The sequence below is a fragment of the Trichomycterus rosablanca genome, chromosome 17 (assembly GCF_030014385.1).
Source record: "Trichomycterus rosablanca isolate fTriRos1 chromosome 17, fTriRos1.hap1, whole genome shotgun sequence".
Taxonomy (NCBI): domain Eukaryota; kingdom Metazoa; phylum Chordata; class Actinopteri; order Siluriformes; family Trichomycteridae; genus Trichomycterus; species Trichomycterus rosablanca.
The window spans coordinates 16,271,193-16,297,877 of record NC_086004.1 but is presented as its reverse complement, the minus strand read 5'-3'; the positions used below and the strand labels follow the sequence as shown (position 1 = coordinate 16,297,877).

General features: G+C 36.9%; 1 protein-coding gene across 4 annotated transcripts in view; it reads left to right on the top strand.

The window, feature by feature from the left end:
- Nucleotides 1-19,939, top strand: part of vps13c (vacuolar protein sorting 13 homolog C) — a 139,764-nt gene extending 119,825 nt beyond the window's left edge. For 2 of the 4 annotated variants that reach the window (XM_063012860.1, XM_063012862.1), the window contains 13 exons: nucleotides 4,334-4,447; nucleotides 4,561-4,694; nucleotides 5,052-5,133; nucleotides 5,253-5,366; nucleotides 8,238-8,313; nucleotides 9,889-10,052; nucleotides 10,343-10,388; nucleotides 10,531-10,654; nucleotides 15,652-15,766; nucleotides 16,534-16,625; nucleotides 16,929-17,052; nucleotides 17,140-17,220; nucleotides 19,512-19,939. In XM_063012860.1, coding sequence (XP_062868930.1) covers nucleotides 4,334-4,447; nucleotides 4,561-4,694; nucleotides 5,052-5,133; nucleotides 5,253-5,366; nucleotides 8,238-8,313; nucleotides 9,889-10,052; nucleotides 10,343-10,388; nucleotides 10,531-10,654; nucleotides 15,652-15,766; nucleotides 16,534-16,625; nucleotides 16,929-17,052; nucleotides 17,140-17,220; nucleotides 19,512-19,619 — 1,374 coding nt within the window. In that variant the 3' untranslated portion in view covers nucleotides 19,620-19,939. Of the gene's footprint in view, nucleotides 1-1,297; nucleotides 1,361-4,333; nucleotides 4,448-4,560; nucleotides 4,695-5,051; nucleotides 5,134-5,252; nucleotides 5,367-8,237; nucleotides 8,314-9,888; nucleotides 10,053-10,342; nucleotides 10,389-10,530; nucleotides 10,655-15,651; nucleotides 15,767-15,887; nucleotides 16,379-16,533; nucleotides 16,626-16,928; nucleotides 17,053-17,139; nucleotides 17,221-19,511 lie in introns of those variants that run through there. The other 2 variants (XM_063012859.1, XM_063012861.1) reach the window with 2 other exon arrangements.
- The last annotated feature ends 6,746 nt before the right edge of the window (nucleotides 19,940-26,685 follow it).

Genomic DNA, 26,685 nt, shown 5'->3' with positions numbered 1-26,685 from the left:
AAGCAGTGGTCGTCTTAGAGGTGTGTTTGGGGTCATTATCATGCTGGAACACTGCCCTGCGACCCAGTTTCCGGAGGGAGGGGATCATGCTCTGCTTCAGTATTTCACAGTACATATTGGAGTTCATGTGTCCCTCAATGAAATGTAACTCCCCAACACCTGCTGCACTCATGCAGCCCCAGACCATGGCATTCCCACCACCATGCTTGACTGTAGGCATGACACACTTATCTTTGTACTCCTCACCTGATTGCCGCCACACATGCTTGAGACCATCTGAACCAAATAAATTAATCTTGGTCTCATCAGACCATAGGACATGGTTCCAGTAATCCATGTCCTTTGTTGACATGTCTTCAGCAAACTGTTTGCGGGCTTTTTTGTGTAGAGACTTCAGAAGAGGCTTCCTTCTGGGGTGATAGCCATGCAGACCAATTTGATGTAGTGTGCGGCGTATGGTCTGAGCACTGACAGGCTGACCCCCCACCTTTTCAATCTCTGCAGCAATGCTGACAGCACTCCTGCGCCTATCTTTCAAAGACAGCAGTTGGATGTGATGCTGAGCACGTGCACTCAGCTTCTTTGGACAACCAACGCGAGGTCTGTTTTGAGTGGACCCTGCTCTTTTAAAACGCTGGATGATCTTGGCCACTGTGCTGCAGCTCAGTTTCAGGGTGTTGGCAATCTTCTTGTAGCCTTGGCCATCTTCATGTAGCACAACAATTCGTCTTTTAAGATCCTCAGAGAGTTTTTTGCCATGAGGTGCCATGTTGGAACTTTCAGTGACCAGTATGAGAGAGTTTGAGAGCTGTACTACTAAATTGAACACACCTGCTCCCTATGCACACCTGAGACCTAGTAACACTAACAAATCACATGACATTTTGGAGGGAAAATGACAAGCAGTGCTCAATTTGGACATTTAGGGGTGTAGTCTCTTAGGGGTGTACTCACTTTTGTTGCCGGCTGTTTAGACATTAATGGCTGTATATTGAGTTATTTTGAGGGAAGAATAAATTTACACTGTTATATAAGCTGCACACAGACTACTTTTCATTGTGTCAAAGTGTCATTTTGTCAGTGTTGTCCCATGAAAAGATATACTTAAATATCTGCAGAAATGTGAGGGGTGTACTCACTTTTGTGATACACTGTATATACTTCATGGACAGTATTGGGACACCTACACATTACATCTACAGGAGCTTTTGTTAAATACAATTCTAAATATGTATGCTTTAAAATAGAGTTGATCTCCCCTTTGCACCCCTGTAACAGCTTCCACTCTTCTGGGCAGGCTTTCTACATGATTTTGGAGTGTAGGAATTTTTACCCATTCATCCAGAAGAGCATTTGTGAGGTCAGACACTGATGTTGAGGACCTGATTTGCAATCTCCATTCTAATTCAATGCAAAGCTTTTTAATGGGGTTGAGGTCAGAGTTTTTGTGCACGCCAGTTAAGTTTGTCCACACGAAACTCTCCCAACTATGTCTTAATTGACATTGCTTTGTGCATTGGGGCACAGTCATGCTGAATCCAAAATGCCTTTCTTAAAAGAAGAAGAAGATATACTTTATTTGTCATATATACATATACAGGTGTACAGTACAATGAAATTCTTTCTTCGCATATCAGAGCGCAGGATCAGCCATCTTATGTCGCCCCTGGAGCAGAGAGGGTTAAGGGCCTTGTTCAAGGACCCAATAGTGGCTGCATAGCAGAGCCTGAATTTGAACCGCCAATCTTCTGGTTGATAGCCCAAAGCTCTACCCACTAGGCTACCACTGTCCCTAAAACTGTTCCAACAAAGCTGAAAGAATACAGTTGTCCAAAATATCTTGGTATGCTGAAGCATTAAGATTTCCCTTTAGTGGAAATAGGGGAAAAACACTTCCATTGCATAATCTTTCCTCCACCAAACTTTACAGTTGACACACTGCAGTTAGGTGGGTAATGTTTTCTTGGCAATCGCCAAACCTAGACTTCTCCATCAGACTGCCAGATAGAGAAGCATAAATCGTCACTTTACAGAACATGTTTCTACTGCTCCAGAGTTCAGTGGCAGCATGTTTTACACCACTTCATCCAACGCTTGGCATTGTGCTTGCATGCAGCTGCTTAAACATGGAAACCCATTGTGAATCAGTTTCACTTGCTTTGGTAACCCTTGAAGGGTCACAATAACATTGACATGATAGTTAATGGTACCCTGACTGCATAAAACACATGTGTAATTATTGTAATTAGTGTAATTATTTCAACACCTTGTGAAATCTATACTACAAAGTATTGAGGCTGTTTTAGGAGCTAATAAAAGTCCTACACAGTATTAATATGGTGTTTCTAATAATGTGGCCAATAAGTCTGTATTCTGCATATATAGAAAAGTAATTTGACCACAATTTGGATTGCCACAGAAAAGGGTCTCTCTCTCTCTCTCTCTCTCTCTCTCTCTCTCTCTCTGTCTTTCTATATATATATATATATATATATATATATATATATATATATATATATATATATATATATATATATATATATATATATATATATATATATATATATATATATATATATATATATATATATGTGTGTGTGTGTGTGTGTGTGTGTGTGTGTGTGTGTGTGAAACATGTGAAGAAGTTAGGACACCCCATTGTAAAATGTAATGAACAAAAATGGAAATTTATTGTGTGGAAATGGTTAGGACACCCCCACATTTATTACTACTTAAAATGTCTAAAATTAGGATCCAGTGCACCACATCAGCTGCAATGATTAGACCATTAGAGGAGTTTTTATTTAAACCTCAGACATTAGTTTGGTTTGCTCTTGATTGTTGAAGGCCTTCAGAAAGAAGGTTGTAGATGCATATGAGTCTGGGAAGGTATTTAAAAAGATCTCAGAACAATTAGAAATCAGCCATTCCACTGTCTGGAAAATAATTCACAAGTGGAGAACATTTAAACAACTGTCAACATGGCCAGGTCAGGCCGTCCTAACTAGTTCAGCCCAAAAGCAGACCGCAAGATGTGTAAAAAAGTCTCCAATAATCATACAATGTCATCACGGGACCTACAGGTAGCTCTTGCCACAGTTGATGTCAAGGTACATGCATCTACCATCAGAAAGAGACTGCACGAGTTTGATTTTCATGGGAGGTGTGCAAGAAGGAAACCCTTGCTGTAAAAAAAAAAAACCTATCAGGGCAAAACTAAAGTTTACCAGAGAACATCTAGACAAAGACCAGGACTTCTGGTACAATGTGCTTTGAACAGATGAATCTAAAGTTGAATTATTTGAGCACAGTAACAGAAGACATGTTTGGTGCAAACCAAACACAGCATTTGAGCACAAGAACCTCACACCAACTGTGAAGCATGGAGGTGGAAATGTCATGGTTTGGGGCTGCTTTGCAGCAGCAGAGCCTGGCAAGCTCTCCATTATAGAATCCACAATGAATTCTTCACTGTATCAGAGGAAGCTTGAGGAAAATGTAAGACCACCTGTCCAAAAACTGAAGCTAAAGTGGAAGTGGACCATGCAGCAGGACAACGACCCAAAACATTCCAGTAAATCCACCAAGGAATGGCTCAAAAGAAAGAAAGAAATGGAGAGTTCTGGAATGGCCAAGTCAAAGCCCGGATCTTAATCCTATTGAAATGTTGTGGGGTGATTAGAAATGGGCTGTACATGCAAGAAACCCCTCAAACCTCACACAGCTAAAGAAATTCTGCATGGAGGAGTGGGAAAAACTTTCTCCCAGTCGATGTCAGAGACTGGTAGATGGTTATAGGAAACGTCTAATTGAGATTATTTCAGCCAAAGGGGGAAATACAAGCTATTAGGACATAGGGTGTCCTAACTTTTTCATTTATGTTCATTACATTTTAATGAGTTTAAAAGTATTTTTTTTCAGTTTTATTTGTTTAGTTGTATAAGCTCCATCTCTCAATACTGTTCAAATGAAGCTCAAATGTTCATAGGTTTAAATATGATCAAAGGTTCTCATGGGGCGTCCTAACTTTTTCACATGACTGTATATATACTTTTGTTTCGTACGTTAATTATTTTTCAAACCACTCTAAAACATGTTTTTTGCTTCATCATTATGCATGATCATGTGTAGAATATGAGTAAAAATGACATTTATTCAAAATCAAATCCATACCACAGTATTTCCATTTGCATGTATGAGAACCATGTTTTTATTTAGATATATTTTTTAAAAGTTATTAACAACTAGAAACGATTTTGTAACTGATGAATAAATAAATGAGACAATGACTGGGTGTTGTAAATCAAGTCAGACACATTGTGTTTTTGCAAAGACCAAGCTGATTGAAAGAGATCTGAAGTCACTACAGACAGAGCTGATGGAGAGCTCTATTACAGACATTGCAGGCCTCAGCTTCTTTGAGCAGTTTCACATATCTCCTGTTAAAGTAAGAACAAATCGACTTCTTCAGATATAAAGCTCTAACAATGAATAATGCATATATAATATTACCATTCATTAAATTGATATGTTTATATATTTGTTTTTGTATGTTTGTAGCTTCATTTGAGCCTGTCCATGGGCTCTAATGGAGATCAGTCTGAGGAAGGGAACATGCTGCCTATTCAGTCAGTCAACCTGCTTCTTAAAAGCATTGGAGCAACACTTACTGATGTAGATGACCTCATTTTCAAGTGAGTCTCATATCTATATTCAGAGAACATTGGCACATGAGCCAAAATGTGCAATTAAAATGTCGTGTACACAGCAACAGGCAAGTTGTGCTTTTCTTTTGTTGTGGCCACAGTTGACTTCAAAATGTAAATGTCTTTTTTTTTTTTTCTTTTTTTTTTACATATTTATGTTATTGACACTGATGTAATCTTAACTCCAGAGTATTATTTCTGGTTTTGTGGTTGATCATATTTACGGCTTTTGGACTCACAATTATTAGGTGGTAGCAGTTCATGTAGCCTTTATGCAACATCTAGCAGAGCAAAAGTATTAGGAATATTAGGAGAATGGCTGAATGCTTTATGTTATTTTTCTAGACTTGCCTTCTTTGAAGTGAAGTACCAGTTCTACCGAAGGGAGACTCTGATGTGGGCTGTCATTAAGCATTACACAGAACAGGTCAGGAATCTTTTTTCCTTCAGCATTCTGAAACCTGGAATTATATATTTGTATACACATATTTATATTTTATATACACATACAGTATACTTTTCTAATCTGTTTTTTTTTTTTTGCAGTTTCTAAAGCAGATGTATGTTTTGGTGTTGGGACTGGATGTGTTAGGAAATCCATTTGGGCTGATTAGAGGCCTGTCAGAAGGTGTGGAGGCTTTCTTTTATGAGCCTTTTCAGGTATGTGATGTTCACTAGTGTGCAAGAAATTATAAATGACAGTGATTTAGTACTTCATAAACACAAGTTAATTAGCAAATAGTGGCATATGGAGTTAGTGAACAAGGCATATTCACCATTTCAGTCCACCTGTTTCTCACCTTTACATAATTATTCTATGTAAAATGTGTAGCCTAGGCTTACGGATATGGACAACCACAGGGTCAAATTCCATGTTTTGTCATTTTTGTGAAAATAAGTTACAGCTACAGTTAACTGTTTAATTGATTGATTGAATACTTTATTGATTCCCAAGGGAAAATTGCAGTGTTACAATTATAATTCACAAACATCATAAGTATCACACACAACACATCAATGAAGTGCAAAGAAAATTAAATTAAAATTTAATATATATACAGAGTGAGTCAAAATTATGTTAACACTAATGGATCTATTCCCCGCGTAACTGTTACACACTGGATTTTGTGTTAAACAGATGGCGAACAGGTTGAGACTGTCCTATAAATCATCTTACACATATGAAGTATGTTTTGTGCATAAATGGTTTTCGCCATTCAAGTGTTAACATAATTTTGACTCACCCTGTATATATACACTGAACAGCCATAACATTAAAACCACCTCCTTGTTTCTACACTTACTGTCCATTTTATTAGCTCCACTTATCATATAGAAGCACTTTGTAGTTCTACAATTACTGACTGTAGTACATCTATTACTCTACATACCTTTTTAGCCTGCTTTCAACCTGTTCTTTAATGGTCAGGGCCCCCACAGGACCACCACAGAGCAGGTATTATTTGGGTGGTGGATGATTTTCAGCACTGCAGTTACAATGACATGGTGGTGGTGTGTTCATGTGTGTTGTGCTGGTATGAGTGGATAAGACACAGCAATGCTGATGGAGTTTTTAAATATCATGTCCACTCACTGTCCACTCTATAAGACACTATTACCTAGTTGGTACCTAGTTGTAGATGTAAAGTCAGTGACGATCGCTCATCTGTTGCTGCTGTTTAGAGTTGGTCAAGGAGGTGGTTTTAATGTTATCGCTGATCGGTGTGTATAAATAAGTTAAGTTGTTCCTTTGACTTTTTTTCTGGTTCTCTCAAAGGCTACAAATTCATTTTTGCACATTATTTTTCATCTGTTCTCAAATGCTACTAATATGTTTTACAACACATTGAAACTATGTACAGTGTATCACAAAAGTGAGTACACCCCTCACATTTCTGCAGATATTTAAGTATATCTTTTCATGGGACAACACTGACAATATGACACTTTGACACAATGAAAAGTAGTCTGTGTGCAGCTTATATAACAGTGTACATTTATTCTTCCCTCAAAATAACTCAATATACAGCCATTAATGTCTAAACCACCGGCAACAAAAGTGAGTACACCCCTAAGAGACTACACCCCTATATGTCCAAATTAAGCACTGCTTGTCATTTTCCCTCCAAAATGTCATGTGATTTGTTAGTGTTACTAGGTCTCAGGTGTGCATAGGGAGCAGGTGTGTTCAATTTAGTAGTACAGCTCTCACACTCTCTCATACTGGCCACTGAAAGTTCCAACATGGCACCTCATGGCAAAGAACTCTCTGAGGATCTTAAAAGATGAATTGTTGCGCTACATGAAGATGGCCAAGGCTACAAGAAGATTGCCAACACCCTGAAACTGAGCTGCAGCACAGTGGCCAAGATCATCCAGCGTTTTAAAAGAGCAGGGTCCACTCAGAACAGACCTCGCGTTGGTCGTCCAAAGAAGCTGAGTGCACGTGCTCAGCGTCACATCCAACTGCTGTCTTTGAAAGATAGGCGCAGGAGTGCTGTCAGCATTGCTGCAGAGATTGAAAAGGTGTGAGGTCAGCCTGTCAGTGCTCAGACCATACGCCGCACACTACATCAAATTGGGCTGCATGGCTGTCACCCCAGAAGGAAGCCTCTTCTGAAGTCTCTACACAAGAAAGCCCGCAAACAGTTTGCTGAAGACATGTCAACAAAGGACATGGATTACTGGAACCATGTCCTATGGTCTGATGAGACCAAGATTAATTTGTTTGGTTCAGATGGTCTCAAGCATGTGTGGCGGCAATCAGGTGAGGAGTACAAAGATAAGTGTGTCATGCCTACAGTCAAGCATGGTGGTGGGAATGCCATGGTCTGGGGCTGCATGGGTGCAGCAGGTGTTGGGGAGTTACATTTCATTGAGGGACACATGAACTCCAATATGTACTGTGAAATACTGAAGCAGAGCATGATCCCCTCCCTCCGGAAACTGGGTCGCAGGGCAGTGTTCCAGCATGATAATGACCCCAAACACACCTCTAAGACGACCACTGCTTTATTGAAGAGGCTGATTGTAAAGGTGATGGACTGGCCAAGCATGTCTCCAGACCTAAACCCAATAGAACATCTTTGGGGCATCCTCAAGCGGAAGGTGGAGGAGCGCAAAGTCTCGAATATCCGCCAGCTCCGTGATGTCGTCATGGAGGAGTGGAAAAGCATTCCAGTGGCAACCTGTGAAGCTCTGGTAAACTCCATGCCCAGGAGAGTTAAGGCAGTTCTGGGAAATAATGGTGGCCACACAAAATATTGACACTTCAGGAACTTTCACTAAGGGGTGTACTCACTTTTGTTGCCGGTGGTTTAGACATTAATGGCTGTATATTGAGTTATTTTGAGGGAAGAATAAATTTACACTGTTATATAAGCTGCACACAGACTACTTTTCATTGTGTCAAAGTGTCATTTTGTCAGTGTTGTCCCATGAAAAGATATACTTAAATATCTGCAGAAATGTGAGTGGTGTACTCACTTTTGTGATACACTGTATGTGATATATATGTTTTATTATCATCAGGGGGCTGTTCAAGGGCCTGAAGAGTTTGCGGAAGGTGTTGTGATTGGTGTTCGCAGTTTGCTTGGTCATACAGTAGGTAAGACCTGCCTGCATTCTTTAGCTCTGTCACACAAACTAGTGTTATTATAATTGTAATTTGTCATGTTTCTGTTTGTATTTGCATCAGCTCACAATGCTGTGAAAAATTATTTGCCCACTTAACAATTTCTTTTGTTTTTGCACACTAATTTTATTTATCAAAGAAAAAGTGTTATGTAGCCCTATCCAGCCTTGTGCGACAAAGTAATTGCCCCCTTAGCTAATTATCTGGTTAACCAAATTTAATTGACAGTTGAGTTAAATACTGCCAGACCTGCTGAATCTAAACCTTATTAAATAAAACCTGTCTGGCAATGTAAAACAACTCTTAAAACAAGTTGTGAAAAGCAGCAGGACTACAGCGAACCACAGTGTAATCCATAATTGACAAATGAAAAAAAACTTGTAACAGTAGTGAACCTTCCCAGGAGTGGAATTTCACCAGTAGTGCATTGATCACTCATCCAAGAGGCCACAAAAGAACCCAGACAAACATCTAAAGAACTGCAGGCCTTACTTGCCTTACTTTATGTCAGTATAAACAATTTCACAGTAAGAAAGACACTGGGCAAAAATGACATCCATAGGAAAGTTGCAAAATGCAAACCCCTGACTATAAAAAAACCTCTCTTGGCTTGTCTCGCGTTTACTGAAAAATTCTAGTTGATGGTCTAAGGTCTGCTTTGCTTCCACAGGACCACAATTTCTGCTCTCTCTGTAGGAAAATCCTAAAGGAAAATGTTGCCCATCAGTTTGTAACCTAAAGCTCAAGCCCAGTTGACTTATGCAGTAGCACCTAAATAAGTCCACCTGTGAATGGGTCAAAGGAAAGAAAATTCAGATTTTTGGAGTGGTCAAGTTAAAGTCCTGGTTTGAATCCTATTTAGATGCTGTGGTAAGACGCTAAATGGATAGTTTGTGCTTGATTTCTTTAATGTAGCCGACCTGAGGTCCTGCAAAGAAGAGCCAATATTCCTTGACAGTGATGTAAAAGCCTCATCACAAAATATTACATGCATTTTATTGTAGTTGTTATTGACAAGGGTGGCAAAACCAATCAGTAGGTTTAGAGGGCAATTACTTTTGTCACATGGGTGATATATGTTTTAAATAAATCTTTATTTTTAAATAATAGAATGATCAAAATGCATCAGCATCAGTCTTTATCCTAGGATATTAGTTGAAAGATATAAAACATTTGAATGTGACAAATGATCAACTATATGGCCAAATAGTTTTTCACCTCACTATATATGTATAAACTTACTTTATTGCATTGTGCTGCACCAAATTGTCCCATTAATGTAAGCAGCTCACTGTATTGTACTACTAAGTTAAAAATGTGATATATGTCGCGGCATAACAATATTTAAATGTGTTGTAACCTCCTATAATTATGTTAATAACATCATAGTAGTCACTTTAGTGATAAAGGGATGTGAGTGATTAATGTGCAGTCTGCAGGTGTCTACAATACAAAAGTAATATTGTTTTCATTAATTATCATCCTTAAACACACACTTATATTTAAATTGTGCCTCTTGCCGTGGTGTGCTGTCTTCTTGTCTTACAGGTGGAGCTGCTGGTATGGTGTCACGTATTACAGGTTCAGTTGGAAAAGGCCTGGCTGCAATCACTATGGATAAAGAATACCAGCAGAAACGCAGAGAGGAGATGAACAGACCCTCTAAAGACTTTGGCGAGAGTCTGGCCAAGGGGGGCAAGGGCTTCCTGAAGGTATGTTAGCACATTTAAAAAAATTACATTTCAAATGCAACTTGGGATAAAAGAAAATAGAGCAGTGCTATCTAATATTAATGCCTACATTATTTGTTATTTATTGGTTTTATCTAAACCTATTTTTTTTTTTTAGAATATCTTAACTAAAATGTCTTGTTGGATAATAATGATTTATAGTGTTTTATTAATCACAGCCTAATGCATTTTCAATGTCTGTTTAAGCTTTAATCCTGAGTAAAAATATAAAAATTACAAGGCTACTTGTTTGTTTGTTTTTTCTCTCGCAGGGAGTAGTTGGAGGTGTGACAGGAATTGTTACCAAACCTGTTGAGGGTATGAATCAAATGTACTTTAATTTAATTAAAAATAAAATGTAATTAATATGCTGTTTAATATTTAGTATTTTGTATAATATGTGTGTATATAAAAACTATACTCATCTGGGTATTATTGGCTTTTGTTTTTGTTTGTTTAGGAGCAAAGAAAGAGGGTGCTGCAGGCTTTTTTAAGGGGATTGGGAAGGGCCTGGTGGGAGTGGTTGCCAGACCAACAGGGGGTATTGTGGACATGGCCAGTAGTACCTTCCAGGGCATTCAGAGGTAAGATATATATATAGAAAACATGTATTTTAACTGTCCTATCTGCTACAGTTATGTTTTTTATGGACTTACACAGTTCTAAAAACTACATCTTTTACATGTTAAATTGCAACTACGCATCAAAGAGGAGAATACCCACAGTGATATACACTAAGCATTCACAGGAACACCATACTAAAATTCTGTATGATTCTCTCCTCTTTAGTTCTAAAAAATAGTCTGTTTTTTTTGGCAGAAACTTCATGGTGTGTTGAAAACATTAATGCTGGGATTTTCGACCATGTTGAAATGATTGCTTTATTGCTACAGATTTGTCAGGTCTAATGACTAGGAGGGCCACTGAGGTACACAGACGCTGCTTTGTGATGTAGTATATTATTAAAGTGGTAAATTGTGGCCGTAAAGAGTTGCATGTGGTCAGTAGCAATACTCATAAAACATAAAAGTTTATGGCAATCAATGCTCAGTTGATATTGGGTGTCCCAGTGTGTGCCAAGAAAACATGTTTCACACCATTACACCACCAACAACCTAAACACAAGATTGGTTTCATGGATATATCAAGTTTATGCCAAATTCTGGCCCTACGATGTGTACAACAAAGCAGAAAGTAAAATTCATTAAACCAGACGAACATTATTTTAAATCTTCGACTGTCTAGTTTTACTGAGCCTGTACCCAGTTTATCCCCAGATTTCTGGACTTGGCTGACAAGTAAGTGAAACCCAGTATAGTTTTCTGCTGCTGTTCTGAAATGATTTTCTACTCTGTAAAGAGTGATTATTATTAGTATCATCAATAATTTTGCCAGCTTAAACCAGCATGGCCACTTTTATATGTCCTTTAAGACTGTTGTGCATAAAAATCACATTAAAATCACAAATCATATATTTCCTACATACTCAAATGAGCCCATCTGGTCCCAGTAACCAGTAACCAGTAACTTCACTCAGTTCACATATTTCTCCATTGTACATTTGACTATTACCTACTATTCTAGACACAATGCTATGATTTAAAACATTCCGCTACTGTTTAATGACTGGTTAATTGAATAAATACATGAATTTGCTGGTTTACAAGTGTTCCTAATAACCAGCTGGTAAGGCTGTATTTTATGTGAAGTAACACAGTGGTAAAAGTCTACTCATCTCCTATGGGGAAAATATGCTTTTTAAAAATAAAGTACAGAGAAACTTTTGAAAGAGCTCTTTTGTACTGTTTCACACAGGTACTGAAACCAAGGTTACACATTTTAAACACAACAATCTAAAATATACAGCAATTTCAAAGTAATTGCTTCTTTGTGGTTTCATCTATTACTGCATTTTTATAACGGTTAATATTTCTTCATTATTAAACATTGTGACATTGAACTATTTTGCAAATCAGAGTTTTATATCACATATTCTAGATAGATACTCTTGATTCCAAATGAAATTTGAACCTCACTATCTTGACATAACAATGGTAATACACACTATAAAGATTTAACAGTACACAAACAAAAATGGGGAGGTTCCTGCACTATACATATTTGTGTACTACAATAACCAAGATTACAAGAGCTTATAAATATGACTATTGATGCAGCATGCAAATACTACATTTAGTCAAGATAGCATTCGTTTGGCTGGGAGAAAGCCTCAACTGATGTTCCAGGTCATTCCAGAACTTTTCATTGAGGCTGAGGTCAGGTTAAATAGCTTCTTTTCCTGTGTAATTTATATTTTCTTTGTTTTGACTGAGGCTGAGGTCAGGGTTCTGTGCAGGCCATTGGAGTTTCTTTAAACCAAGCTATTCCTCATGCCTTGCTTTGTGCACAGGAGCACAGTCATGTATAAATATATACATGTAAATAAAGTGGGGGAAGGGGACTGCATGGGTGCTGCTGACCTGATCTAATGTATGTGAATAGCTGTGGTATGAGATGATGTTTTAATGGCTGGACAGACAGGAGTTGTATTATTAGGAGCTTGGCAGGTTGAGGGTCTGGGGTGATGGCTGGACAGTACCTTCTGTACGCCTCTTAGCTGTTTCTTGTTTCTTGCCTTAAAAGGCTTATTTCTATTTGTTCAGGAGGGCCTTTGACGTTGTTATCCAGGCTTGTTATCAAAGCAGCAGACAATTTTAATAAGAGCAAAGCAGAGGTCCAGGTAGTCAGAATACACACAAAACATGCAATACGTAATTAGAAAGGGATATAGGCACCGAAACACCGACCAACTAAGTAGGTTGTCACTCACAGCGACACTGGGAGACTCATTATGTTTGCTGAAAAGCAAATACAGCATTTTGTAGTAAAAACATAACAAATAACAGCTATAACAAACTAACAGCTAATGTATAATTTTGGCCTAAAGTGGCCTAAATAAAATCCTTGCAGCTCGTATAGATACTGGGGCAAGTCTAGGGTGAAACCAGTTATTAAGAGGGCAGTTACTTATTAACAGGTGTGAGATGGATAATGGATTGCCTTCTATGTACTAACAACAGTATACTATAAGCCTTACTTGGTAACTACATGAAAATTGTGTACTCACTCACTCACTAGAGTCGGTCTACTCACACATTAGACTGGTGTTTGACACATGACCTTGACCCAGTAAATTACTGGTAAAATACCGGGTAAACGTACATGTGTAAAATAAGTTTATGTTAAACAGCAACTTTTCTTGTGTAATTTATATTTTCTTTGTCCTGACATATTTGTGTGTTGATTTGTTTTTGCTCCATTTTACTAATGTTGTGCCTCTTTTTTCTTATAAGTTAATAGCTTGATCTGTTTGGTTCTTTTAGTTCAGTGAGTATATGTGTGTATTGGTATGTAAATGATTACATTAGATGGATATGGTCATCATGAATGTTTTTTTCATATTAACTTGCTTAGGGTTAATATTGCCACAGGCCCGGCAAAAAGATTAATTTGGCAAGGAGCTAGAAAAATTACAAAGGGGACACAAATACCTTGAGCAGTGTCAGGCAACACCAGTATCACACTGTTTAATTAATTCTGCCTCTGAACCAAATATTAAAATTAACTAAGTAACTTAATAGCAGAAAATGGACAAATGCAAACACCCAGCTTACAAAAACATTGTTATGAAATGATAAACATGAATGTAAATAGCTAAATTGGAGTAAAAAAACACCAGCTACAGTGTTTTGCTAGACAACATCACCATTACTCAAAGCAACCATCACAAAAAGTAATAACAACAAGCTTAAAACTCCACCACAGCAAACAGACCAGTAAACTTTACTGTTACCTTTAGTGCTGCATCCATTTTAATCTAATGTTAAACCTTCAAAGAAAAATGTTTGCTGCCTTTTTAAAATGCCGGCCAAATTGAGTTAACCTGGTTTTCTTCACATGCTCTGTAAAAATACACTACGCTTTATTTTATGTTGTTAATGAACTTAATAATTTTACTGCTGTCTACAATATAGTTATTAATATCGAGTTGAGGTAAATTTAGCGAACAAATATTTTAAGTGACTGGGCATAACCCCTCATGCTCCCCATGTTGCCGGGCCTGTATTACCAGTGATTACAATCTGCTTGTTTGAATGTTTTCAAAGACTGGTAAGTAAACAGGATTAACAACACTGCATCATGGGTGATGAAGAATGCAAAATGTGTTACACTGCATTATTCTGACATACGTTACTGTTCAATAAACATTTTCTAATATTTGTTAAAATCCCCCATTGAACTCCCCATCATTGGCAAATGACCTTCCCCTTTGCTGGAGTGTTTAATTATGGTCTGATGAGCAGAACAGCATGGAGAGAAGCAGTGAATTATATGGCCAAAAGTGTGTGTTCATCTTCCTGGGAGGTTGGTGGGCAGTGGTAGCTCAGCAGTTATGGTACGGCCTAGTAATCAGAGGATTACTGGTTCAAGCCCCACTGTTGGGCCCCTGAGCAAGGCTCTTAACCATCAGATGCTTGCATTGTATTTTGTCACAATTTTAATTTGCTTTGAATAAAGTGTCTGCTAAATGCAAAAAATTTAAATGCACTGTTGCAACAGTGGTAAAGGCATCTAATTTTTTTATTACGTAATTGATTTTATACACATTAGAAATGACTGCCGCTAAACACAACTCAGTCATTACCGGGGGTGCCCGCTCATGTTTGGCCATACATGTTTTGAAAAAGAAAAACACTATAAAAATAAAAACAACAATAATAAAAATATAACGTTGTAAGCATAGGTCAAAATTATGGGTTATTTTTGGGTATGTTTCTACCCCTAATACACCATTTAACACAAGCATTTCTGGCATAAAAAAATCACTATTATTTTAAGTGTATTTTAGAATATGCATACTGTCTTTGCCTGTGCTGCTCTTCAGATCTGCACTAGTTCATTACACTGTTAAGATGCTGGACTCTCTAATGCGGTCTGTATTTCTATAGTCCAAAACTCACATGTATCCTATCCTTCTGGCCAGTGCAAAAAAGCATTCCCATCTCCATGAAAGCTTAGTTTCAAGTAACCCAATAATACTAATGCTTTTTTCCATTTCCTCAACAAATGAGCAGCAAAAAATATAACTGAGGTGCTCGCTTATGTGTTCCTGCTACCACAAAGCCATTAGAGCCCCTCCTGATTTTTTGTAAGATCCACAACCATTCATTCATTATTAAGGACATTAAACATTTAGAAGTTTAAACTATCTCTTTCCGTATGTCCTTATTATTCCATGCCTTCAATGTAGAGGTAACATAAGGTGAGAAAACAAATAAGGATGCACACGGTACTCACAATTACACCATATTAATATATATAGTGACTTGTTTCATGCTGTGGTTATATGGTATGACATTCAAGTTACAATTTGACTCCTAGTGATATTTACACAATCAAAAATTCTTGCATATCAAAAATATGCATATCTGTCTAAAACAATTTTTCATGGCACAGTTTGGAGTCACTAGATAGCAGATTCAGATTGTAACAGGGAGTAACTGAGCATTTTGATTGACAGAGTGGCTGAGTCAACAGAGGATGTGACAAAGCTTCGTCCTGTCCGACTTATTCAAGAAGATGGTATCATCCGACCATACAACCAACAAGAGTCACAGGGCTATGACCTTTTCCAGGTGAGATCTATTAACAGCATTATATTGAATGCACTGCATGAATAGGTATTATAAATAAATATAAATCTATATTTCAAGCTCTAATGTTGTCCTTGTTTCTTCTGTCATTTCCTACATGCAGCCTGAGAAGGAATAGTGGGTTTTAAGTTAAATAAAAGAATGATTCATAGCACACATTCGGAAGCTGTTGCTGTATTGGTTGTCTACTGGTGGTTAATTATAACATGATTGTTTAAAAATTAGAATTTTAATAGGTCTATCACTACAAATGAAGAATTTATCCAGAACATAAAATAATATATTATGTTAATGATGTAAATAAATCAGTTCTTTAAAATGTTTCATTGATGCATAACCTGTGTGAATGTATGTCCGTACTGATATTTACAAAGTAATATTACAGTGACTTGCAATAATTCTGAATGCATGGCCAAATTGATGTTTTTTTAAATGTAACAGTTCATAATGTCTGACATAACTTGCTATTGTGAGTGTCCTGTCTTAGAAATATTTTAATAGGGGGTAGGGGTCCTGATATTTATTTTATTTATTTTTGCTTTATTGATTTTTTTCCTAAATAGTCATGACATCTGAAATAAACATTTGTCAGTATATCATGGCCAGAGTGTGTTTTATTTGGATTCAGGAGGATTTCTTGGTTACAAATATTATCCTACCTTTTACATGTTGCATAATATGATAAAGTTAGTATGAGTTAGGTCTTTCTAAAGTGTGGTTATATGTTTGACCAAGTTTGTGTTTTTCAGAGATCAGAGATTAAACAACTGGATGGAGAGTTCTTTAGAGAGCTCTATGAGTACCCTGGTCAGAAAAAAACCCACATTATTGTCACCAATAGGTACTTAAACTTTTGCAGTAAATATGCAGATAAGTATTGTATGCCAATGCATTAACGCTGACAGTTTTTTCTTTAAAAAAATAGTAACTTAATTTGAAAAAAATTCAATCTATTATGTGGCACAGGGTGCTACTTTTTAGTGTTTAGTTATTGATATGCTAATGCTATTGCAGTTATCGTGCAGCTAAATACAATGAACATTTTTTTTTCTTTTCATACAGTTACTTTATAAGGTAGTAGTTTGAATCTACTGCTTCTTTTTGAAATGCTGTGTTTGTGTAAACTGACATGTTTCTAATGCAGGAGGGTGATGTGTGTGAAAGAGATCGACTTGATTGGTCATTTCAGTAAAGAATGGGAGTGTCATTTTGAGCATTTTCTCAAGCCTCCATGTGTGGAAGAAGGAAATTTAAAGATTTATTTCAAGGTGCAGAGTGAAAACATCTTTCACAGTTAAAATTTTTTGCTACATTATGTGAATTTCTAAATGAATGTAGATTTGTTTCTTGTTTAGGAGCAAAACAAACTAAAAATCTTGAAAGATGAGCAGTTACCAGTGAGATTACTACACCTAAAACAAGCAGACACGGCTGAGGTAAAATAATTTTAAATGGATTCAGTTTGTCACTGGTTGTGAAATACTAATACCTTATACAACAATTAATATTGTTGTTTTTAACTTTTTATTATTTACAATTAATCTATTTGGCCAAACATATTGTGACACTTGAGCTTGTTGGACAATTTAAAACTATAGTTATTAATATTGTTACTTGTAGATTATAAAAGTAGCAAGGTTACATTTACAACATTCTTATCCAAAGCAACAAGAGCCTCCTCAGTAAACATTTCCTTACCTTAGTACAAATGGACAACAGTCAGGTTTAAAAACCAGGTACTTGATTCAATATACAAACCTTATTGTCATAAAATTTGAGACAGTTTTATAAAATGCAATAAAACAAGAATCTGGGATTTGTTCATTTTCAAAAAAAATTTTAACTGACAAAAATACAAAGGAATTTATTTTATTATTTTGGCTGACCAGTTTCTATTTTGTGAATAGAAACAAGTTTGATGTCATGTACACTCAAAAAAGTTGCAAAAAAAGAGCAAAAAAAAGAGTGAAAAGTTTAAAATATTCATGTTACACAGTTTAAACATTCCACAATAAGCAGATGAATTGGTGTTCAGTGAGAGTATCATATGTGTTTGTATAAAAGGAAAATACAACAATTTTAGTCTGTGAAGGGCAAGACTGTAAACTGGTGCTGAATGTACCTGACCTTAGAGCCCTAAGGTAGCATTGCATGAAAAACCATCATACTCCTGAGATAAATATAGCTACATGGGCTAAAGGAATTCTGACAGTTGTGACGTAACACAGCAAAATAAATTAATTATCAATTTTACACTTAAATGGCTCTGGACACAAGCTCATGTCAAATGGACTGAAAGAAAAGTGAAAATGGGCTGTGGCCAGATGAGTCCACCTCTTAGCTTGTTTCAGAAAAAAGAAGTGGCTTTCTTTGTGCCAAAGATGCAAAAAACCATTTAGACTGTTATCAGTCAAAGGTGCAAAGACCAACATATGTCATGGTACGAGGTGCATCAGTGCCCATGGCATGTGGGTCCTGAATATGTGTGAAGGTACAACTAATACGTAAAAGTATGTTTGGATTTATCCTGCCATCAAGATTATGTGTAATGGTTGCTGCTGTCCTAAACCAGGAGTGGAGGTATGCAGCAGAAGAAAAATACAAATCGGGGAGTAAAATATGACTACAGGGGGAGAAAAATGGGGAGAAAATGCATAAATAGAAAAAAGACGTGTGATGTAAACACAGTGTTAAACATGCCTCTGTCCCAACCTTTTTCTGTCCCAAAGTTTTTAGGCATTAAATCTATTTCTATTTGTTTATATTTATTTTATATTTACATTATATTTTGGTCTTTAAATAAACTGGAAATCTTTTCTATGTACCTTTGTCAGTTAAATAAAAGTTGAACTGTTCCAGAAATGGGGTTTGTAGATAAGTCCAGCAGGGTTGGGTTAAGGCAGAGGTGGGCAATGACATTTTTGAAGGGGCCACATAAGAAACTGGGACTGTTGTGGAGGGCCGGACTAATAGGCTGATCTTCTGCTCAGTTTTAATTGTATCTCTTTTTAAAATGCCAGTTAAATTTACAGTTCTAATACGCTGTTACTGTCAAGAGTTTGTTTGTTTGTTTTATTAGGATTTTAACATCATGTTTTACATTCTTTGGTTACATTCATGACAGAAACAGTAGTTACTCATTACACACATCAACATTAGTTTACTTTTTAATAAACTTTTTCGAAAATAGGTATGAACAAAATGTGCAGGTTTTAAATTCACTTTACACATACATTTATCGCTATTTGTTTGGAGTCTAATTACCTAATTTGCTGTTTTTCGTCCTTTGTTATTGTTGGATATAGTTTTTAGATATCACAAAGCTGGTCTTGACTGATCCAGTCCTGGATGTGTAAGACTTAATAAAAAGTGCTTTTGCAGTTTAGCTAGCAAAGCTTCAGATGTGAGCACTCTGCATCATTCAAGTTCTGGTATTTCTCTGTGTTTAATACCGCAATGGCGATTTAAACCCTAGATTTAATGACCCTAGATGTGATCCTTAAACAGCTTTACATCTGACTTCAGTTCATGTCTTGTTAAAACTCTTCCGTCTCTATTAGTCACACTCAGTTCTGTTCGCCAACACATGATGATGAAGCTAAAACGTAAATTGAAAAGTCATTGAAAGTCATTAACCTGATATTTATTTATTTAATTGTATTATTGGCATAAGAAATATTTGCTAAATCGCTTTAACCTGAATACTGCTCTGACTTTTGGTCCACAGAAACTGCGAAATGCCATCCAAAATGCCCAGGTTGCACATCAGCAGAATCAGTTGATCAGACAAAAATCTCAGCGTTTCGTCAAAGCAGGATCAAAAGCTAAGCCATGAATGACACAGACTACTGCTATGTGGTATACAACACTGTATCATAACTGCCCTAAATGTGCACACAGCTGTTTATGCTGCTGGTTAGTTTCATCCAATCAACATTTACCCCTAATATTAAGTGGGCTCCAAAACATTTAAACAGTATCACATTTTTGTTTTTGGTTTTTTATTCTTCATTTTGCACTGCAGTTAATTTAATGACCAAATCATTACATGTATAAATTATTGTCCTGCACATGTGCTAATGTTCTAATATACAAATGCACTTATAATTATGTAATTCAAGGAAAACATTAAATAAATTTTTTCAAAGACACAAACATTTTCAATAAATTTTATTGCTCCAAGCAGCTAAAATGTGATCAGATTTTTGTATAAAAAATAAAGCAATACTGCCTGCAGCAACTGATGATGAAATATAACAAATATAGGATGTGACAGTCTTTTAGATAAATCAGTGACATATCTACAGAAATCCAGCACTGAGGATAAGCATCCTAAAACTAATTTATAAATGGATTTGTAATTTGTCCATTGTGCAGAGTAAACAAGTACAAAGCCAACGAAATGCAGTAGCATCTAACCAGAAGTGCAAGATAGAGATTATTTACATATATTACAGTTAAAGTGCAGAAGTGACCAGATAAGTGAAATGAGGAGACGTAAGTTAAGAATATTCAACAGATGATGTTGATTTTGAACAGATAATATTGATATCAAACAGATAATGTTGATTGTACAGTGTATAGACTAATATGCATTTACAGAGTAATGGAAGGTGAAAGGTGCAAGTAGTGCAATAGTGCCACTGTAACTGGCTGCCGGTGATGCGTTGGGTGGTTTTAACCACCTGCTGGAGAGCTTTCCGGTCAGCTGCGGAGCAATTGCCGTACCACACAGAGATGGAGTTTGTTAAAATGCTCTCAATGGTACAGCGGTAAATGTCCACAAGTATTCTGGGACACAAGTAGGCTTTCTTGAGTCTCCTTAGAAAGTTAAGGCGCTGTTGTGCCTTTCTGAAATAGGTGAATGTAATTACATAAACATAGAGTAATAAAATAACTGTTTTTTTTATTATCTTGGGTCAGTTTAGAATGTAATTGTGTTTGATTTGTATTCTTAAATGTTTATTAATTATTTTGGTTTTTTATACAGGTTATAGGAATAGACCAATCTAAAATATGAATTGCTAATTTAATGGGTAAACTTAATCATTGAAGTCATGATTGATGGCTAATACAAAATGTTTTATACATACTCCAAAATACTATTTTAGTTCATTATACTGTTCACAGTTAGTTAAATAACATTACGCAATTTTAGGTTAATTGTAAGATGTTATTCTAATAAATGTTTCCTTGCACTTCCAATATATTTTACTGTATTTAATTTTAGCAGTAATCTCATTTTAACAGACTGTTCTGAGTGTCACTATAGAACACATCTTTACTATGAGAAAAGTTATGTTTGCTTATAGCTGAGCAGAACAGTTGCATGTTGGAAAAAGTAAATACAATTTTATTTTACTAATAAAGGAAACATTGTATATGTTTAATAAAGATCCATATTATTATAAACATACTGTATGTAGAGTGCTTTGGAAAAGTAACCATTAGTTAATGACCCCAATCATTTTTATATGGTTAGTTATATGTTTATATGTCAGTGTAGGATTTGTATCTATTTTATTAAGGTGACAAAATTAAAATTAAAAATGACAAAATTGAAAAGATTTCTTAAAATCTAGTATGTAAGAAGGACCATGATCAAGCTCAACCACACATAAGCAGGAAAAATGACCCAGCCAAAATGACCACAAAAAGGTGAGAGCAAAGTACACTAAAATCACTGAGCAGTGCACTAGCATTTCAGGTTAAGGTGTTCAAGACCATTTCTAGGACTTGTATGAAATCAATGATAAATAAATAATGCTTCCAACTTTGTGTCAACAGCTTGGGGAAAACCCTTTACTGTTCCAACATGATTGTGTTTTTTTTTGCACAAAGTAAGGTTCATAACGACTTGGCTTGAGGAATTTTGCTTCGGAAAACTTGAGTGGTCTGCATAAAGTCTGATTTTTAACCACTTTAAAACATTTTTGGGATTATTTGTAATGTCAGTTGCAAACCAGGACTTAATGTCCATCAAAATTGCCTCACCTCACTAATGCTCCATTGACTAAATTGGCACAAACTTCCACAGGCACACTTTTAAATCTTGTAAAAATCCTCCCCAGAAAAGCAGTGGCCATTGTAGCTGCAAAAGATGGGGGCAATTCCATATTATTGCCCAGGCTTTATAAATGAAGAAGATAACATTCAGTGTAAATTTTTTAATGAATATACATTATATTAGCAAGAAATTACTTATTTGTAAAAGCAAACCTTGCTTACTGAGTGACCAGTAATTTGACCTGTACCCTATGAATTCATATAGTGTGTGCTTCAAATTATAATCCTGCACCACAGTTATGCAAGCCTTTATTATCACAAAAGTGTGTAGTGAGAATCAAATAAGATGGGTAAACAAGTGTAAACACTTGTAACTACATGAGTAAAAACTAAATACATTTTTAACATGATTGTCTTATCATTAATGGCCTTAGGTCTGTGTGTGTCTAACTTAAAAGCACAATTACAACTTATCCAAGAAGTCATGAAAACCCAGACAAACTGCAGTTGCCTAGATAAGATTAGCTTTTATAATTCCACTATTAGAAAGAAAATGGACACAAAGGTATCCATGAGAGAGTTGCAAGGCAAACAGCACTGTTAACCAAAAGAAGCATTAAACCTGTCAAAAATCACTTTTAGTATTCTAAGCTTTTGTGGACTAATGGGTCAAAAGTAAAAAAGAAAATTGCCATACACTGGAACCATGACATCTGGCACAAAGCAAACAGCATTCCACAATAAAAACATCATAACAGTTAGTGGGATGGTGTGGGGATTCTTTGCTTGGGTTATGAAAGAACAATAAAGCACAAGCCTTTGTGTAAATGGCTTAGAGGAACCTTTACAATTATAAAATTATAGCTTTGAAATTCATTGAGATGCCGTTGCAGGACCTTAAACAGGAAAGCCTGCCATTTAAATTAACAGCTATTCTTCAAAGAAGAAGGGGCAAAACTCCTCCACAATGATGTGAAAACCTAAGAACCAGTTACCAAAAGTGTTTGATTGCAGTTATTGCTTCTAACATGGCACAAACTGGTGTTAAATAATTTTCTTATTCATGTGATATTGTTTTCTTAAATAAATAAAATGATCATTTAAGAACAATGTTTTTATGGCGTCTTTGTCTTACTGCACGTGTGTAGGAAGCTAAAACCATGTAGTGTGACAAATAATTAAAACATTTATTAATGACACTGTATAAGGTATTTACAGTTCATTGTTAATTTATAGACTGTTTATTAACCTTCCTTTAAGCAATTAATCAAATAACATGGATAAAATGTCTATCTTTAACTATATATGCAATCATTCAACTTACAAATAGGATTACTTTTAAGACTTAAAGCTACCACTTTAAAGCTTTCCAATGTTTTGTACTCATTTTTTCTTAGGTATGTTTTAGTTCCATTTCAGGCCATTATATTACTGGAGGAACTGTGACTGAGACAGCTTTTTCTAGTATGAGAGATTTTGCTTAGATCCAGCATATATTGTACCTTTTTACTGGAGGTTGGAAAAAGTTTCCCAGCTGTCCTTAACAATGTTTTTCCTATTCAAAGTCCATGCAAAAATTAAAATGTGGAAACTCTGAAATCCTGGTGTATTTTTTTGAATGGCAATTTTAACTATTGTTGTGGGCATTTTGTAAAAAGTCTAAGAAAGGTACATGCTAGTGCAAAGTATTCTTATTGTAAACATTGGACCTTCAATATTCATCATGAAATGCATCCTGAAACTCTGTTACACAATGAGAAAACAATTAATGTCTGTCTTGCTGACAAACATTAATTATATGTAGTTATCAGGGCCTGAGCTTAACTCAGATGGACTGATGAGTCTGTTTCAACTTGTTTTCTTGAAAAAGGTCACTGAGTTCTCTGTGACAAAGACAAAAAGGATCTTCCAGACTTTTATAAGCAAAAGCTGCCATGGCCAACATTTGAGGTGTTGTAAATTTTAGATAGATGTGTTGCCAGCAAGGCAACATCTGTTCCCAGGAATGTCTATGGTTATTTCAGCAAGATGATGCTAGTTCTCATTCTGTATGCACTACAACAGTGTGGCTTCATAGACATAAAGAGCATGTGTTTAACTGGCCTGCTTGTGGAAAACATTTGGTGGATCATAAAGTGGAGAATCAGACAACGGTTTGCACTAACTAACTGCAGCTGAAGTCTTAAAATAAGTTTTTGGCTTCCCAGAGGTGTTTGGTGGCTGTACAGAGTTCGGTGAAGGGGTACGTAAGAAGACTAGTAGAGAGAGAGAGAAAGAGAGACTACTTTTTAAGTTGTTTTAAATGGGATAAATCAGAATAAAGAAAAACTAAACAACCTTAATATAGGACGGCAACAAAGACAAAGGCAAAAATTAGAGGATAAACAGCAAACAACAAAAGAAACCAAAAGAAGAAAGGGACCGTTCATGGAAAAGGAGGGCGGCACGGTGGCTAAGTGGGTAGCACTGTCGCCCCACAGCAAGAAGGTCCTGGGTTCGATCCCCAGGTGGGGCAGTTCGGGTCCTTTCTGTGTGGAGTTTGCATGTTCTCCCCGTGTCCTTTTGGGTTTCCTCTGGGTGCTCCGGTTTCCTCCAACAATGCAAAGACATGCAAGTGAGGTGAATTGGAGATACTAAATTGTCCACGACTGTGTTCAATATAACCTTGTGAACTGATTAACCTTGTGTAATGAGTAACTACCGTTCCTGTCATGAATGTAACCAAAGTGTAAAACATGACTTTAAAAATCCTAATAAAAAAACAAAAAACACTCTGGACTGGACACTGACAGGAGACAGAGAGACCATTACCAGCCTAATGTTATAGACAAAACGAGCCGATGCATGGCACAAAGCTCTTTGCACCCACGTCAAACTCCGCAAAAAACAAGTTCTGACCAACGGTAGACACATTGTGGTAAAGGAAAAGGGCAGTAACCAGAAATGAAGCCAGCCTCAGCACTATACAAGAGGACACGATAAAAGAAAAGTTGGAGACTGAGGTGAACTGCAAGTTGGGGGCTCTTATCATCTCCAAAGAAAGGACGATCAGCAAAAAAAGAGCAGATGACCAGTCATCAAGCGAGATGGAAACAAACAAGAGGAGCAATACATCCAACAAAATAATTATTGAGTGCACCATAAACCAGACACAGGAAGAGGGGTATGAAAAGGAACCTCACCAAACAAAAAAGGCATGGCATATACTAAAGAACTGGAAAGTACAGTGTCCCAGTTCAGACAATTCCTTTTCATACAGGAAGTAAAACTGGTAGAAATGAAAGGAGAAGTAAAGGAACTCCAGCAGGACAGAGAAGCTCTATGGCGGGAATTGCAGACCCTGAGAGAAATTACAGCAGCAAGAAAAGACTCTGAAATGCCTGACAGAACAACTGCAGGACATCAGTGCCAGCCAGGAAACCCCACGACATACAGCGAGGCAACCCCCCCATGCCATAGCCACACCCTGCACAGCCAGAAACTTATCACTCCATACAACCTACAAATCAAACTCTTCCAATTGCAAACACAAATACAGCAACTCGCATCACTTTGACAGACAACCTAAGCCACACCAAACGCCACACCAGGACAAGCGGAGCACTACCAGCAACATTTAATTGCTAGCAGAGGGGAGCAGCGCTGGCCTGACACAATGGAAAACCAACACCAACAAGCAAGCATGACCCAGGCACATGACCCAACAGACCGGCCCCACCCAAAAGCCAGAGAAGCTGAGCTATGCTGGAGCAGTAAAAAAAACAGCAATTGACTGTGCTTCAGAACTGGGAGAAATCAAACAGTTGCTCAACCTTAACACAGACCTAAAATTACACCACTCACTTTTTTATATAAAAAGTCGAATTTTATTTAGCTGTATCCCTAATTGTAAAAGTAATTAAATTGTAATTATCATAAACTTGGACAATGATACCACTATCTATATCAATGTAGAACATTTAGGGCATGAAATCTTCACTGTTTGGGTATAATTCAGAGAGAACACAAAAAAAGATATTGATATCATAATCCTTCACAAAACCTGGTGTAGATCCACCATCCACTGTTCCACAGACAAAGAAACCTTTTCCCAGAAATCAGGTTTAAAGACAATACCTTTATAATCTCGAAAATACCATAATTGGCTTAAAATCAGCAAAGACATACAGTGTATCACGAAAGTGAGTACACCCCTCACATTTCTGCAGATATTTAAGTATATCTTTTCATGGGACAACACTGACAAAATGACACTTTGACACAATGAAAAGTAGTCTGTGTGCAGCTTATATAACAGTGTAAATTTATTCTTCCCTCAAAATAACTCAATATACAGCCATTAATGTCTAAACCACCGGCAACAAAAGTGAGTACACCCCTTAGTGAAAGTTCCTGAAGTGTCAATATTTTGTGTGGCCACCATTATTTCCCAGAACTGCCTTAACTCTCCTGGGCATGGTGTTTACCAGAGCTTCACAGGTTGCCACTGGAATGCTTTTCCACTCCTCCATGACGACATCACGGAGCTGGTGGATATTCGAGACTTTGCGCTCCTCCACCTTCCGCTTGAGGATGCCCCAAAGATGTTCTATTGGGTTTAGGTCTGGAGACATGCTTGGCCAGTCCATCACCTTTACCCTCAGCCTCTTCAATAAAGCAGTGGTCATCTTAGAGGTGTGTTTGGGGTCATTATCATGCTGGAACACTGCCCTGCGACCCAGTTTCCGGAGGGAGGGGATCATGCTCTGCTTCAGTATTTCACAGTACATATTGGAGTTCATGTGTCCCTCAATGAAATGTAACTCCCCAACACCTGCTGCACTCATGCAGCCCCAGACCATGGCATCCCCACCACCATGCTTGACTGTAGGCATGACACACTTATCTTTGTACTC